Source organism: Rhincodon typus, chromosome 34, assembly GCF_021869965.1.
Source record: "Rhincodon typus isolate 14 chromosome 34, sRhiTyp1.1, whole genome shotgun sequence".
Classification (NCBI taxonomy): domain Eukaryota; kingdom Metazoa; phylum Chordata; class Chondrichthyes; order Orectolobiformes; family Rhincodontidae; genus Rhincodon; species Rhincodon typus.
Genome location: NC_063365.1, coordinates 8,796,994 through 8,810,074, shown reverse-complemented (window position 1 = coordinate 8,810,074; position 13,081 = coordinate 8,796,994). Strand labels below are relative to the sequence as shown.

The 13,081-nt window shown below is 42.7% G+C and overlaps 1 protein-coding gene across 1 annotated transcript in view; it reads left to right on the top strand.

Moving 5' to 3' along the window:
• LOC125486846 (FERM and PDZ domain-containing protein 2-like) overlaps positions 1–10,176 on the top strand; it is a 92,272-nt gene extending 82,096 nt beyond the window's left edge. The window contains exons 6-8 of the mRNA XM_048616183.1: positions 4,614–4,734; positions 7,183–7,575; positions 10,172–10,176. Coding sequence (XP_048472140.1) covers positions 4,614–4,734; positions 7,183–7,575; positions 10,172–10,176 — 519 coding nt within the window. The remainder of the gene's footprint in view (positions 1–4,613; positions 4,735–7,182; positions 7,576–10,171) is intronic.
• The last annotated feature ends 2,905 nt before the right edge of the window (positions 10,177–13,081 follow it).

Below are 13,081 nucleotides of genomic sequence, written 5' to 3'. Positions count from 1 at the left end.
ATTTGTACAGTCATGATGCACCAGTAACACTAAAATAAAGATGAAGTTCTGTGGACGCTGAAGATATGAAATAAAAACAGGAAGCGCTGGAGAAACTCAGCATCTGTGGAGAATATGACTCTTCTGTGGAACTCCGCTTAAGAATACTAGTCATATTGTTACTTTACATCGGGACATTGTGATAGTGCCAAGAACAATGGAACCTTTACTCTATTGGTCTACAGGGTAGAGGTACAATAGAGCTGTACCCTTAGTCTATGAGGATGAAGAGTATAATGGTGCCTGTGCACCTATTCCAGTGACCAGAGGGTATAATGGAGCTTGTGCCCATTTAAGCTATCCAACAAATGGTACTGTATGATCCCTACCCCTTTGATTATATGTTGGATTTTATTTTTATAATGGAGACCACAGTCTCAGAATAAGGGGCTGATCACTTAGAACTGAGATGAGGAAAACCTACTTTAAACAATAGGCCAGTACACTATGGAGTCCTCCACCCCAGGCGTTAGAGAATGCTCTATCTCTGAACCTCTAAGTTTGGGATAGACATATTTTTGGTGTCTCAGGGAATTGGGGAACATGGGGAGAAGATAGGAAAGTGGATCCTGAGATCCTATTGAATGGTGGAGCAGGCTTGATTGGCTCCATGGTTTACCTTGTTCCTAATTTCCTGTGCTCTAACGTAGGAGACCCAGCTACGGAGAGGGAAAGTTTCTAGAAAGTTGAGGCAATTTAGAGATTCGCTGTCTGTTGATCCAGTTAATTCTTTGCATGGTTCTGCTGTACATAAATTGCTAAAAACACCAATGCCTTCACTTCAGAAGTAGTTTGTTATCTGTGAAGCATCTTGGGACATGTTAGAAATTAAAGTTTCTATGTAAATAGAAACATAGAAGATAGGAGCAGGAGGAGGCTATTCGGCCCTTCGAGCCTGCTCCACCATTCTTCACCATCATGGCTGATCGTCCAACTCAATAGCCTAATCCTGCTTTCTCCCCATAACCTTTGATCCCATTCACCCCAAGTGAGCTATGTCTAGCTTCCTCTTGAATACATTCAATGCGCATCAAAATGTTTTTTAGTGTTGTTAGAAACTGCTCAAGGTTCCCACCACAGTGCAGAAGCTATTATGTCAGTTTGTGTTGCAACAAAGGAGCTTTGGGTTTATTTAGTAATGAATGTATTTCCATAGATTTTGATATATAAGTACCTTAATAACATAAATGTGTGTTGAATCTTTGCTGGATATCCACAATCGACCTAATGTCTCCTGGGTAGGAAGGGGGCAGATCATCAAGAGACCCCACTTTTGATTGTAATTTGCTTCTAAATGCACCAGAGTGTATCTAATAAACAGTTATTGACCTGAGCTGGATTAGATTGGTTGTGATGTCTTCCATGATGGAATAGTATTTTCAAATAAATAACTACATATGGGTATTGAATAACAGTCAGCACCATGTACCATGTCAGAGCAAGGACTGAGTTACTTCAATGGAGAAAATTGGCAGAAAGATTTCCCACAAAAGTAATAAACAGGGAATCTTTCTTAGAGTACAATGTGGTACTTTTTGTGCACACCAGATCAGCACCTGTGAGTTTCATCAAAGTTCATGAGTTATTAACATTTAAAAATTCATTCATGAATGTGGACATCACTGTCTAGGCCAGCATTTATTGAATGTCCCCAGTTGCAATGGAGATGGTGATTAGTTTTTATCTGCTACAGTCCTTATGGGGTGTGTACATCCTTAGCACTGTTAGAGAGGAAATTCCAGACTTTTGACCTGGCGACAGCAAAGGAATCGCATTTTAGTTCCAAGGCAGGAATGGTGTTTGGCTTGGAGATTAATTTGCAGGTGGGGTTCACATGTACGTCTGCCCTTATTCTTCTGGGTGGTAGCAGTCTCTGGTTTGGAACTTAGTGGTGAAGGAGCCTTAATGAGTTATTGCATCTTGGGGATGGAATACACTGCTGTTAGTGGCGAAGGGAGCGAGAGTGGAAGGTTGTCATTCGGGTGTCTTTCAAGTGGTCTGCTTTGTCCTGGATGGCGTCAAGCTTCTTGAGTGTTGCTGGAGATGCATTCATCCAGGCAAGTGGGGACTATTCCATCACACTCCTGACTTGTGCCTTGTAGATGGTGGACAGACTTTGGGGAGTCAGGAGGTGAGTTACTCACTGCAGCATTTGTAGCCTGTGGCCTGCTCTTGTAGCCGTAGTATTTATATGACTAGTCCGGTTTACTTTCTGGTCAATGGTAAACCCCAGAATATTAATAGTGGGTGATGGTAATGTTATTGACAATTAAGTAACAACTGTTTGATATTCTCCTGTTGGAGATGGTCATGGAGTGGCACTTGTGTGGAATGAATGTTGCTACTTATCAACATGAACTTGGATATTGTCCAAGTCTTTTTGCAAATAGACATGGACTGCTTCAGTTTCTGAGTCACAAATGATGCTGAACATTGTTCAACGACCACCACCATCTGCAAGTTCCCCTCCAAGTCACTGACCATCCTGACTTGGAAATATATCGCCAGTCCTTTGGTATCGCTGGGTCAAAATAGAGTCACAGAGTCATACAGCGTGGAAACAGACTCTTTGGTCCAACTCATCCTTGCTGACCAGAGATTCCAGTCCTAGTCCCATTTGCCAGCGTTTGGCTCATATCCACTTCCTCTGGCTGCTTGTTCCATACACGTACCACCCTCTGCATGTAAAGTTGCCCCTCTAGTTCCTTTTAAATATTTCCTCTCTCACCTTAAAGCTATGCCCTCTAGTTTTGGACTCCCCTACCCTGGGAAAGAGACCTTGGCTATTCACCCTGTGCATTGCCCCTCATGATGCCCCTCAGGCACTGTTTAGCCTTCATCAGATATGATGGTGAAGCAGGATTTGAGGGCTGGGTTTAGCAGCACTTTCTTGTTTTGTTTCTGATTTCTAGCACCGGCGATATTTTGCTCTTATTTTCCTAGCTATTAAGGAATTACTTGTTAATGATTGTGTCCCAATTGTGCACCATTGCATTTTTCGCAAGTTCTAAAGTACTATGTCTCATAGTTAATGTCTGTGTGAAACACACATGGCCATCTGCTTTCAACCTTCGAGCTACACAGAATAAAGAACAATACAGCACAGGAACAGGCCCTTTGGCCCACCAAGCCTGTGCTGACACATGTTACCTTTTTACACAAAAAACCTTTTGCTTCTGTGTGGTCTATATCTCTCTATTCCCTGCCTATTCATGTATCAGTGAAGATACCTCTTAAACATTGCTATTGTATCTGCTTCTACGACCTCCTCCGGCAGTGCATTCCAGGCACTTACCACCTTCTGTACAAAAGTCTTGCCTCTCACATCACCCTTAAACTTACCTCCTTAAATCTTAAACCTCTGTCCTCTAGTAATTGGCATTTCTACCCTGGGAAAATGACTCCCACTATCCATTCTATTCATGCCTGTCCTAATTTTGTAAATTTCTATTATGTCCCTCCTCAGCTTCCAACGTTTCAGTGAAAATAAATCAAGTTTGTCCAATAACTCCTTTGTAGCTAATATCCCTCAAACCAGGCAACAGTCCTGGTAAACCGTTTCTGTACCCTCTCCAAAGCCTGAGAGTTACAATTCACTGTGCAATCCTGGATTTGAATGGAATATTTCAAATGAGTACAGTTTTTAGAACATTGCGTACAATTCTGGTCACCCTGCTATAGGGAGGATGTTGTTAAACTGGAAAGGATGCAGACAAAAAATAAATTTACAAAGATTTTGCCAGGACTGGAGGTTTTCAGCTATAGGGAGAGGCTGGTTGAATGGGATTTTGTTCCGTGGAGTGTCAGAGGCTATGGGGCAACCTTATAGAGGTTTATAAAATTGCGAGGGTCATGGATAAGGTGAATAGCCAAAGTCTTTTCCTCAGGGTAGGAGAGTCTAAAACTAGAAGCCACAGGCTGAAGAGGAGAGGGGAAAGATTTAAAAGGGATCTGAGGGCAACTTTTTCACGCAGAGGGTGGTGCGTGCATGGAATGGGCTGGCAGAGGAAGTGGTAGAGGCTGGTAAAATTGCAACATTTAAAAGACTGGATGGGTACATTGAATAGGAAGGGTTTAGAGGGACGTGGGCCAATTGCAGGCAAATGGGACTAGGTCAGATTGGGATGCATGGTCGTCAAGGGTGTGTTGAAGAAGGGTTTCTGAAGAAGGGTCTAGACATGAAACATCAGCTTTCCTGCTCCTCTGATGCTGCCTGGCCTGCTGTGTTCATCCAGCTCCACACCTTGTTATCTCAGATTCTCCAGCATTGGCAGTTCCTACTATCTCTGTTGAACTGAAGGGTCTGTTTCCGTGCTATACATCTCTCTGTCCCCATGACTCTGAATGGGATTGGATTAATTTGGGATACCTGGTTGGCATGGACGAGTTGGACCAAAGGGTCTATTCAATGTTCTGTGACTCCATGCGTCTATTATGCAAACCAAGACAATTCTTCCATTAAAAATAGAATTATCATTTCCTGCAGGGATCTAATGTGCGACAGTTTCCAACAAAACTGATTCTTAGCCTGACGATAGATAAATATCTCTAACATCTTCTCATTGCCATTCCAGGTACAGCAGGAAGACAGTGTCACCAATCAACCTGATCGAAGCGCCGTGATCAGGGAGAGGTTACATCGTAAAAAAACCCCGGAACTATCTGCTGTGATCCGCAGAATCAATAACCACAAAGGTAGTCTTTTAAAGCCTCCAAGTGCGGTGTAAATGAAGTGGCTCAGTGTGTCAGGTTTTTATGAAACCTCCACACTCGGGAGGGTGCCAGGCTGTGCCGTGCGTGGAACGACAGGAGATGCTCTAAGCCAGCAGGTAGCTTGAGCAGTCTGGAGAATTAGCAGGTGACCGGTCTTGTTAACCCGCTCTGTGTGGAAGCTTAAATGCTGCTTGGTGACTGCGAGGGGAGCAATACTGCAAATTGAGCTCTTGCTTGAATGATAATATTCCTCTCAGCAAGTATCCTGTTGAAACATGATTTTAATCGTCAGCGCATGCCAACGAGGAGCAGACAGAATGCTATTATCATCGATTCAGAAGGCTAATTGATGGGACCCAGTTTGAGGGTTTGTAGACATGTTGGAATAAAGTTCCCACTTGTGTAGTTAATATTACACTGTGCAGTAATAAATGTTTTTGCGAAATCTAAAGGGACGGCCCTTTAGAACGAAGACGAGGAGGAATTTCTTCAGCCAGAGGGTGATGAAGCCAAGTCTTTGAGTGTATTTAAGACAGACATAGATAGGCTCTTGATTAATAAGGGTATCAACGGTTACAGGGAGAAGGCAGGAGAAGGGGGTTGAGAAACATATCAGCCATGTTTGAATGGCAGAGCAGACTCGATGGGTTGAATAGCTTAATTCTGCTCCAATATCTTATCACAGAATCCCTACTGTGTAGGAGTAGGCTATTCAGCCCATCGAGTCCACACCAACTCTCCAAAGAGCATTCCACCCAGACTCAGCCCCCTACCCTATCCCTATAACCCTGCATTTCTCATGGCTAATCCACCTAGCCTCCATATCTCTGAACACTATGGACAATTTATCATGGCCAATCCACCTAACCTGCACATCTTTGGACTGTGCAAAAACAGTGAGAACATGCAGACTCCACATAGGCAGTCACCCAAGGGTGGTATTGAACCCGGATGCCTGGCGCTGTGAAGTAACAGGGCTAACCACTGAGCCACCGTGCCATCCATGGCCTTATTTGTCTATTATTTCACCATGGATCTGTTTAATTTAACTAGGCGAATCACTGTATCAAAACAGATCGAAGATTTTCTGAAGTGCAGGTTCTGTTGCCTGCTACTTGTGCTTTCTGCCAGTGGTTTTTGCTCTGGAAACTTCTGCATGCCTAGTATTTCATTCAAATAGTAACTCTTCATTCCTGGTTTCTGCTAATGACTCTTGCCATATTATGTCGGCATTACAGCAGAACCCAATCCTACCTTTGCCTTCTTTTTTCTATTCATTTGTGGGATGTGGGCATTGCTGGCTGGCCAGCATTTCTAGCCCATCCCTAGTTGCCCTTGAGAAGGTGATGGTGAGCTGCCTTCTTGAACCGCTGCAGTCCTCCTGCTGTGGGTTGACCCACAGTGCTATTAGGTAGGGAATCCCAGGATTTTGACCCAGCGACAGTGAAGGAACGGCGATATATTTCCAAGTCAGGATGGTGAGTGGCTTGGAGGGGAACCTGAAGGTGGTGGTGTTCCTACACCTGCCTAGAAGAACCCATGAGAAGTGATCAGATCTTCCTTGTGCATTTCCCCTTTCTACTTAAGATCGAAAACAATGATCCAAGTGAAAGCAGCTAATGATGCAGAGCTGGAAATTTTTATCCTCTCATTGGGCGAGACCAGTGAGGCAATATGGTAGAGGTGAGGTGACCTTGTTTTCTGACATTAAGACACTGACTGGGCCAGTAAGGTTTGGCAAGAATTTGCTATACCTAACCCCCAACAATCTGCTTCATATCTCAGCCTCTGTGTCACTGTTTCTTTTCGACACAGTAAACATCCTTGTGTTCCATTGCAATGGGGCAATGAAAAGATTACTAACCCACAATGCCAATCTGTGTTGGAATCCAACATTGGGTTGAGACTCCCTAAATTCGTCTCCAGCGATCTTTCTTGCTTTCATTTCAAGTCAAGATCTCACACAGCTCCATCATTTAAATCCTGAAATAACTGTGGGAGAGGGTGCATTGGCCTTCTATGCAAACAAATGTGAAATATTTTCATCATTGTGACATTGGTAAATGCAGTGCAAACACCACTGGGATCACAATAATTACTGGATTGATCCTTTAGTATGTTAATCTATAATCAATAATCTAAAGATCACTGTGGAATGCTCATTGTCCAGTAAGCTACTTCTGTGAGATTCAGATTTATATCACAATTGGTTAATTTTTCATCCACTTTCTTTTCGGAGTTTCTTCAGGGCTTGAAATTCTAATTACTGAAAAAAAAATTGGGCTAATTGTGGTAATTGGGATTATAATAGCCAAAGGGCTCATCTCCTGTGGTAATTGCATTTGCTCATTCCATGGTTCAATAAATTGATACTCTTCCTATCAATAACTTTGAATTGACATGAATATTTTGTGCAAATTTTTTTTTCAGGAGAGAACAGTGTTGCACAGCCGACAGAAGCAGGCATTGACTTGTGGTTGTCCCACAGGTCCCTTAGTTACCAGCCTCCCTCCCCCTCAGCCCCCATCACCAAGAGCTTCAGTAGAGACTGTGTCCCAAGGAATGGCAGTGTCATGTCTTTTGCTGCGGTCCCAGATGCAAATGGAAACTATAGTGTTTCCAAGCCTCTCATGGGTGTTTCTTCCTATAGCCAGCACCTTTCGAGGTCTAGGGAGTTCCTAACTGGCAGATCGCAGCAGTTGGGGAACAAGGAGCCTCACAGTTCTTCGGCTGCCTGCATCACTTCAGCACTAGATGCCTTTAGAAGAGTGAAGGAAGGGCAAGGCAGGCTTCAGAGACCGGAAAGCTCAATGCTGTCAGAGGGTAAGTGGAACTTGTAGGTAGAATTTTCACGTTGAAAAGGTAATTTTTATTAATGACTTTCAGTGTCTGTGACTTTCCCTTTCGTTCATTGTTGGCCATGTTTTTGTGACCTTTCTCCCTTATGAGCACTCTTACTGTTAGCGGGTGGTCAAATTATGAAGGTCTTGTGACCAGGGAAGTAAACGTTGATGAGGGCAAAGTAATCCCTTCCAACAATGAATTCCTTCAGGGTGGAGATGCTGACTAGATCCATTGATCAGTGATCGCAGGTGGAGCAATGGCATTGGTGCCTGTTCTATATTGTGCCTGACCTCTTAAAAGAAAATTGGATGCAGGGATGTCGCGTCACTATCATTCCAGCGCTTACACAGAACTAATGATAGCCATGATGTGGAGGTCTGGGGTGGACAAAGTCAGAAGTCACTCAACACCAGATTGTAACCCAACATGTTTATTTGAAATCACAAGCTTTCGGAGCGTTGCTCCTTCATCATTTAAAGTCTTCACCTGACGAAGGAGCAGCGCTCCGAAAGCTTGTGATTTCAAATAAACCTGTTGGATTATAACCTGGTGGCGTGTGACTTCTGACTCTGTAGAACGAATATCGCTCCCAGACTGCAGTGATGCGAGAGGGCAGTGTCAACTTTAATGCACAGTTCTACAGAGTATGCAGGCTCAGGGGAACCTGGCTGTGTGTATGCAATCTTGAAGGTGGCAGGACATATTAAAAGAGAGAATGAAAAAGCCTGCGGAACCTTGGACTTTCTAAGTCGAGGCCTTGAATACAAAAACAGGGAAGGTACGCTGAACCATTAGGCCACAGCCAGACTATTGGACCAATTCTGGTCAACAGCATGCTTTACAAAGCACGCGAGGGTCCTGTAGAGGGAGCAGAGGAGTTGTATCACAATAGTCCGAGGGATTGAGGGTGGGGTTGGGGTCTCAGTTACAAGGTTAGCTTAGAAAGACTGGAGCTGTTCTCCTTGGAACAACAGACACTGAGAGGAGATTTATTAAAAGTGGATAAGATTATGACAGGTTTTGATAAAGTAGGAAAATTTTAAGGAAAATCGGTTCTCATCAGCTGATGGTACGAAGGTTTGGAGACACAGATTTAAGATCTTGGGCAAGAGATGAAACTATATGTGAGAGAAAAAAATTTAATGCAGCGAATGGTAATAAACTGGAATTCATTGCTAATGAGGATGGTGGAAGCAGAAATGGTCAATAATTCCAGAAGGAAATTAGATGGCACTGTGAGGAAATAAACTTACTAGCATAGACTCAATGGACCAAATGGTGTCTTTCAATTCTGTAAACATCTCTATGACTGTGTAAAATTAAGGTTTGTGAAAATCTAATAACCTGACTTATTGTGATTGTTTAATCATTCCAAATAAATTTCTAGCTCTGGACGTTCAAAACACGTTACTAAGATTCTTTGGAAGACATGACTTGAATTAAAATCACTGTTTGAAGAGTGAAATCTTTGAGCCTTTCAGCACACTGGAACAGTATCAACAACTTGCATTAAAATAGTGCCACTTAACATAGCAAAATGTTTGAAGGTGCTTCAATGATGAACTATTGAGTAAACGTTTACATGGAGTCACAAGGAGATGTTGGGATAGGTGAAATCAAAGAAATAGGTTTTAATAAGTTAATTAAAGGGGAAAGACAGGTAAAGAGGTGTAGAGAAGGAATTCCAGAGCTTAGGGCCTACCTGATGCACATCCACCACTGATGACAGTATTAAAATGTGGGATGTGCAAGAGACCATAGCTGGAGAGATCTTGGAGGGTTGTAGGGCTGATTACGTTACAGAGATAAGAAAGGGTGAAGCCATGAAGCATTTGAATTTAAATGGACATATGTTTGTACAACTGAGGAACATCAAAATTAAGAGCAGGACTAGGCCACTCGGCCCCTTGAACCTGCTCCATTATTCGATAAAATCATGGTTAACCTGATTACCCCTCATTCCCATATACCCATGATAATCATTCCATCTCTCTGCCTTGCTTCTCAGGAATGTATCTACCTTAAAACTTCAAAGCTTCTTCTTCAACTGCCTTTGAAGAAGTGAGTTCCAAAGACTTATGAGTCTTAAAGAAAAGATTTCTCCTCATCTGTGTCCGAAATGGATGAGAGTTGGTGAGAGGCATTGACTCCAGACAGATGAAAATGCCACAAACCAAGAGCAACTGGAACAATTTCTTCCATTTTGTGGAGTATCTTATACCTATCTTGACAAGTAACCGTTCTTAGTTCCAACCAATTTGTCAACTTTTCTCTTCCATTCCTGGCATTTTGTAATAGGCCTATAAAGTTCAGGGAACACATCCAATTATTTTTTTGATTTCTCACTTTATCCTAAGAGGAGCAAGAAATGGATCATGCTCCATTAACTTACAATTTTCTTTTGCTTTCAATTCCCATGAGTTGTCCTTTGATGATATGAAGAAGCTATATTACAACATAATTCATTTGCTGTCATAGTGTATGACATTCCTGAACCTGACTGATGGAATTTAAGATGTGCAATTTTTGATCGAGAATCAGTGCCAAGAGTTTTATGTGCTTTCTGTCTTTTCAGGGTAGTTAGTCATGCGATACTACACAGAAACACTAACTTGAGATTATCCAATTTATCTGAGGCGCATAATCTTGATATTGTCATGTGTCTGATGACTTAGTTTTGGAGTTTCAAATGCTGCCCAATTTTCTGAGTTTGATTAGACCATCATTCAAGATCAGGAATTTACACACTTCAGAGGAGGAAAGTTCAGCGATGTCATCTGCTTAACTTCTTAAAGCAGTCCAACTTAGCATCTTACCTGATCGGACTGTCAACATAGTTTGATCAATGAGAATCCTGGATCCACTGAGGAGTAGCTATGATATGCAGAAGCAAAATTTCTGGATTTTAAGCGTAAGAAAAGCTAGATCGTTCAAAGTGGTATCACATGGGTAGGACCAATATATCTTTTGCTGTGCAATATATGTGCCTATCCTCCAAAAACAGATTAATGGACATTGGCAAAGCTTTCATGGAACAAGAAGTCAATTTTTGCATGTTAGAATGAGTAATGATGAACATAAGTAGCCTTTAACAGCTTTTTGTTTAAATTAACATGTGAAAATTTTGCCTTGGCTCAGACTTGGTTTTGGAGGACTAGAAAGGGAGAAGGTTTGGAGGCGTTATTATGTGCATTAGGCACATGCTGCCTGAAAGTGTAACTGATATCACAGGATATCAGCTCTGCCCATCAGAACATGAAGGATTGTTCCTGGGAGGAGCTAAATGGTTTTATTTTACTAGCTCATTGGTTGTTGGGCTTGTGCTAAGTTCCATGTAGCTAACCTGAGGTCTCAGAAGAGACTGTCATGCAACTCAATGTAAAGTAAGTATTTATTAAGCACTATACAATAAGTAAGGTTTAGAGAGAGAGACACAACTGGTGGTGATTCTAACCTGAACGTCACCACACCTCAGAGAGTGGGTGAGGTAAAGAAGGTATGACCTTCAAGGTAACCTCGGCTGTGTCGGAGTTGAAGCCATACTGTTGACTTAACTGCACATCGCAAACCAGCCATCCAGCGAACTGAGCTAACCAATCCACTATTCAGGATCAGTAACATCGACTAATACTGAAAGGAAAGTTTGTGGCTGCAGTGCCTCTAGTGGACATAGTCACGAAAGTATCCCAGTTACAAGTTTAAGGCAAGGCCTCTAAAATACCTTTCGATTCAATCCATTGGTATGAAATGGTGCGAAACCTGAGGAAAAGGTGCAAAATTAAAACACAAATCAGCATGTTTACGAGTGTTGATCAGCTATCAAGTTGAGTCTAACTTTGCTGGTCTTGACTCAGCAGAAGTGGTCTGAGTTGGGAGTCAGACAAGAGATTCTGGGTTCAGATCCCACCCTCGGATCAGACGTTCAGCTGTTCAAGTCCCACTCCAGGAACCAATGCTTTTATTCTTTTGGCAACATAAAAATGAAATTACCTGCTAATCCGCAGAATTGGAATGAGCCAAACAGGCATCACATTGTAGGTGATTCTCATGTTTCTTGAAGTCAGCTTCAATGAGAATTCAAATTGATTTTGCTGATTTTCAGGAAAATTTGCAAACATTTTTGAGGAGGTTTTACAGCTGTCATGTATCTTGCAGAGTAAATATATGTCATTCGCTAGGGAGCAATATATCTTTGAAGCTGACCCTTCAGCCCATCAAGTCCACACTGACCCTCTGAACAGCATCCCACCCAAATCCATGGCACCCCCCTCGCCAACCCCATCCCTGTAACCCTGGTATTCCCATGGCTAACCCACCTCGCCTGCACATCCCTGGACACATTGGGCAATTTAGCACGGCCAGTCTACCTAACCTGCACAATTTTAGACTGTGGGAGGAAACCAGAGCATCCAGCAGAAACGCACGCAGACACAAGGAGAGTGTGCAAACTCCACACAGACAGCCACACAGGGCTGGAATCAAACCTAGGTCCCTGGTGCTGTGAGGCAATGGTGCTAACCACTGGCTATGCTAACCACTGAGCCACTGTGCCATCTTGGAAATGCTGGCGTGCAAACAATATAGTGCAGCTCTGATTCAAAGTCGGTTAAGGTCCTGGTCATATTGAATACATGTGCATTTCCCATTCATCATCTATGCTGAAAAATAGCTTTGACCTTAGTCATTCCACAAGAACTCATTTATAGATGTGGAAACAGGCATTTGAAGCCTTGCTACTCTGCAAACCTTCTGTCTTTTTATTTAGTTAAAGGCAGCACTATTAATAGGCCAACAGAAATCATCCATTCAAGCTGTCTAGGCGCTATTTCAGCGCACTTAGGACATTGACAGATTGGAACGTTGTATACAGTGCTCTCTGAGGAGAAAATTGGTTCCCAATCTCAATACAACATAGTGTTATACTTCAGAAAACCAAGGAGTGAAAGATAGACCTGGAGCCATTCTTTGCACCTTTGCAAAAGTGTTTACTTATGGAGATGCACAGTATATCAATGTAAGTCATCACTCCAAACCTCCAGTTTTAGCCTGTTCCTATTTAATGCAACACAGGTAAATCCCCAGTTAATGCCTCCAAACTGCATCCAAGAAAACACAATTAATAATCAATTAATGCACTCTGCTATGTGGCACAGTGGCTCAGAGATTAGCACTGCTGCCTCACAGCACCAGGGACCTGGGTTTGATTCTACCCTTGGGTGACTGTCTGTATGGCATTTTCACATTCTGCCTAAGTTTCCTTTGGGTGCTCTGTTTTCCTCCCATGGTCCAAAAGATGTGCAGGTCGGGTAGATTGGCCACGCTAAATTACCCATAGTGTGCAGGCTAGGTGGATTATCCATGGAAAATGTTTGGTTATGGGGATAGAGTAGGGTTGCGGATCTGAGGGGGATACCCTTCGCAGATTCAGTGTGGAATCGATGGGCCAAATGGCCTGCTTCCACACCGTAGGGATTCTATGATCTGC